Here is a 3,569-nt window from a genome sequence, read left to right as displayed (position 1 = left end):
ACGGGACATAGTCGATTGGAGGAGGTAGAGGAAGGAGTGGCAAAACAAAGAGCTAGATCGAGATCTAGAGTAGTAAAATAGAGGAGACGAGAGACTAACCGGGAGGTGGAGTCAGCCATCACAGCACGCCATCGCCATCCCCACCTAGATCTGCTTCTTGGACTGGCGACAAGGGTGCCTTACCGGTAAGAGGTAGTGAGTTCTTCCCTAGGACGTCGCTGCCAGGTTAGGCCACTGGTGGCGATGGTTTGCGGTTCTCCGTTGGAGAAGTTCTACGGGAAGGGATGAGTTGGGTGCGGTGGCTCAAGGAGGTGGAGTCAGCCATCACAGCACGCCAACACCATCCCCGCCTAGATCTGCTTCTTGGACTGGCGACAAGGGTGCCTTACCAGTAAGAGGTAGTGAGTTCTTCCCTAGGACATCGTCGCCGGGTTAGGCCGCTGGTGGCGATGGTTTGCGGTTCTCCGTTGCAGAAGTTCTACGGGAAGGGATGAGTTGGGTGCGGCGGCTCAAGGAGGAGGGGAGTGAAAACCTAATTTCTCTTTGTGTGTGGTGGCTTTATAAGGAGCGGAGCGAAAACGTAATAGCCCCACCTTCCGAGCCGGCCATCTGGGCTAGTTGGGCCGGCAAAGCAGGCCGACAGCCAACTGAATCAGCAACGGCAAGGAAGTCAGGGTAGAATGTTTCGCCTCGACTGCTGTCTTGTGCTTCTAGCATTTCCTTCGCGATGCCGATGCTGTTCACACGTGCTTCTCCTGTCACCGTAGTCTCTCACTCCACGGTGGTGCCAAGTTGCCAAAACTGCCCACCTTGTTGTGCAAAGAGTTTTGCCCAGTTTGTGAACCTGAAATTTAGGCTGCTTGACTTACCATTTGCGCCGAGCTGCAGGCTCCAGTTGGCAGCCCTCAATGACTGGGAAGCTAAATGCAACTAATCATTTTTTAGGGATAAATGGAACTAGTCTTCATCTGGTCAATGACTTCATAACTATGGTGCAATCCAACGTTTAAAAAAAAAGCAGCAGTGCAATCTGATGGTGGTTCATGCACGCACTGTAATATTGCAACAGGCGTCCATATATTAGGCCGGGGATTTCTAGTTAGAACTTAGAAATACTACACTGATGATCCTTTAGCACATCACATCTGAATATAACCCAGTATATTGTTTCTCAAGACAAAGTTTCCCTTTAGAACTATTTATGCTATGCCTTGTCAACTGCACGCACTAGACTTATCTTCCTATATAAATGCAGCGAAAACATCGGGCTACTTGGATTAACAAAAGTTGGAAGTAGGAGAGTGATCCAGATATCAACTGGCTTCATGATATTCTTCTCCATATTTGGTAATTCTCTGTTCCCACCTTGTGTTACTGAAGGAAAGAAAAGTAAATTCTGGCTCAAATTTGAGAACTTTCATTCTTGCAGGGAAGTTTGGGGCGTTCTTCGCATCAATCCCGTTGCCAATCTTCGCGGCAATTTACTGCATCTTGTTTGGTATCGTAGGTGAGCCAGAACTTCCTTTCTGTGCTGTTGCATATGTGTTTTTTCACTATATTTGGCCTAACCAATGTATTTTGCTGATACCAGCTGCTGTGGGAATCTCGTTCAGCCAGTTTGCAAACAAAAACTCCATGAGGAACATCTACATCATTGGACTATCGTTGTTCCTTGGCATCTCGATCCCTCAATATTTCGCGGAGTACACCGCTTCTGCTGGCCGCGGACCTGCCCGAACAAATGCAGGATGGGTATGTTAATCAACCCCCTTTTCATCATTGTTTAGTTATCATGTCAGTTTGAGCCTCGAGTTCCTGGTGTGTGAATTTTGATTTCTAAAATTCATCTCTACGTTCTTTGTTGCCGCAGTTCAATGACATCATCAACACAGTTTTTGCCTCCGGCCCAACGGTGGCGCTGATCGTCGCGTCGCTTCTGGACAACACTCTGGAGCCCCGTGCCAACGAGAACGACCGAGGGCTCTCATGGTTCATGCCATTTCTGCGCCGCCGTAAAGGGTACTCGGACCCCAGGAACGAGGAGTTCTACAGCTACCCGATCCGGGTCCATGACTTGGTTCCGCACCGGTTTCTCTGATTCTAGAAGGGGTGCTGCTAATTATCCTGTGCTGCTGTGCAATGTAAATCCCCTTTGTTCTTGTTAGCCTTTTACCCCCTGTGGCCCGTAGCGATTGGTGCGGTCACAGGTTTCAGCTTAGTGGGATATATGGTACAAGGATGCTAGGACTTCCGTCGTTGCTGTTGTTGGCCGTTTGGGCCAAGGAGTTGGTTACATGGTTGACGTAGAGTTTTATTGTCCGGGTGTAATGCTGTCTCTGGGGAAAAATGAACGCAAAAGGATGATAGTACCTCAATTATCGGTTACTGAGGCAGCGATGTGTTGATGAACCTTCAGTGCGTGCATTGGTTTATGAAATCTTTGCAAGTAAACTGGCCTAATTTTCTTCTGCATTTTATCATAAGATGCTCAAAATCAAAGGCTGGTAGGTATGCGTACTCTGATGAACTTGCAGGTTTCACATGGTCGATATCTTTTGGTCTATAAAAGAGCAGCCTGAAGAGACGACCGATGACAGGAAAATGAAGCACGGTTTTCGTTTGGCAAAGGCCTGCATTTGCTATCGTGAGACTGTGAGGCATTGGGAATATGGAGCTTTCGTGTTGCCTTGCTCACAGCACTTCCATGTGGCAAGCAACGCTTTGCTGCTATGGTCGGGGCAGCTGAAACTGCAGGGCATGCTTTTACGTCCGCCCGGGAAGTTGAATCTCGGAGCCCTCCTGTCAACTGGAGTGCTTGAGCAGCCGGGTTGCACTGTTTTGTAGCCTATAGCGCCTGTTTTCCTTTCAAGAACAGCAGCCTATAGTGCCTGTTTTCCTTTCAAGAACAGCAGCCTATAGTGCCTGTGTTATGGTGAATGTCCCGTTACACCCTTATGCGACGCTCCTAGACCTAGTCTCAGTGCTGTGCATACTCTAATACCCATTTGCAGAGTTGTGATGTAAGCATATCATCATGTTTGAGCACAGGTGCTATAATGTATTGCAAGAGATCACATGGCGCATCACTGGTGCAGTGCTATGATATCATCTAGTAGTCTATACAAGAGTGGCCGCCCCCCTTCTGGTTACACCTTCATTTCTACGATATTATCGAAAAAGACTTTCGCCCCGTTTTATAAATAAAGCAACCGCCGAGCACAAAGTAACAAGGGTCCAACCACACAAATACACGCACACAAAGCCACCGCAGGCAGGTCAGACGAACAAACACTCACACGACACCCAGGTTCAGCTGTGGGCATAGCACAACAAGCCCAACACCGGCACAAAACACACACAACATACATAACAGGGGCGGCTAGGTGAAGGAGAACTAATCCGGCTCCGGCGATGGAGGGAGTAGCGGAGGAGCCATCTGGAGAGCCATCGAGCGAAGCTGGGTGATGATGGAGGTGATGGCGTCTCTCTCCCGGGAACGGCTAGGCGGCCGCAAAGCTGCAAGAAACCCGACCATTTGAACAAAGCGCCAGTAGCACGTCGCAGAGGAA

At 48.9% G+C, this 3,569-nt stretch overlaps 1 protein-coding gene and 1 long non-coding RNA gene across 2 annotated transcripts in view; one reads left to right on the top strand and one right to left on the bottom strand.

Annotated features, from left to right (window-relative positions):
* The window catches only part of LOC119299511, a 13,615-nt gene extending 13,398 nt beyond the window's left edge, over nt 1-217 (bottom strand). Inside the window, exon 1 of the long non-coding RNA XR_005146209.1 lies at nt 100-217. This is a non-coding gene — a long non-coding RNA (uncharacterized LOC119299511). The remainder of the gene's footprint in view (nt 1-99) is intronic.
* LOC119299509 (nucleobase-ascorbate transporter 3-like) overlaps nt 1-2,432 on the top strand; it is an 8,329-nt gene extending 5,897 nt beyond the window's left edge. The window contains exons 11-14 of the mRNA XM_037576719.1: nt 1,194-1,347; nt 1,430-1,507; nt 1,592-1,752; nt 1,871-2,432. Of these exons, the coding sequence (XP_037432616.1) occupies nt 1,194-1,347; nt 1,430-1,507; nt 1,592-1,752; nt 1,871-2,098 (621 nt within the window). The 3' untranslated portion in view covers nt 2,099-2,432. The remainder of the gene's footprint in view (nt 1-1,193; nt 1,348-1,429; nt 1,508-1,591; nt 1,753-1,870) is intronic.
* Nucleotides 2,433-3,569: the final 1,137 nt, after the last annotated feature.

Source organism: Triticum dicoccoides, chromosome 5A, assembly GCF_002162155.2.
Source record: "Triticum dicoccoides isolate Atlit2015 ecotype Zavitan chromosome 5A, WEW_v2.0, whole genome shotgun sequence".
Taxonomy (NCBI): domain Eukaryota; kingdom Viridiplantae; phylum Streptophyta; class Magnoliopsida; order Poales; family Poaceae; genus Triticum; species Triticum dicoccoides.
Note: the sequence above shows the minus strand (reverse complement) of the source record. Positions and strands in the feature narration are given on the sequence as shown.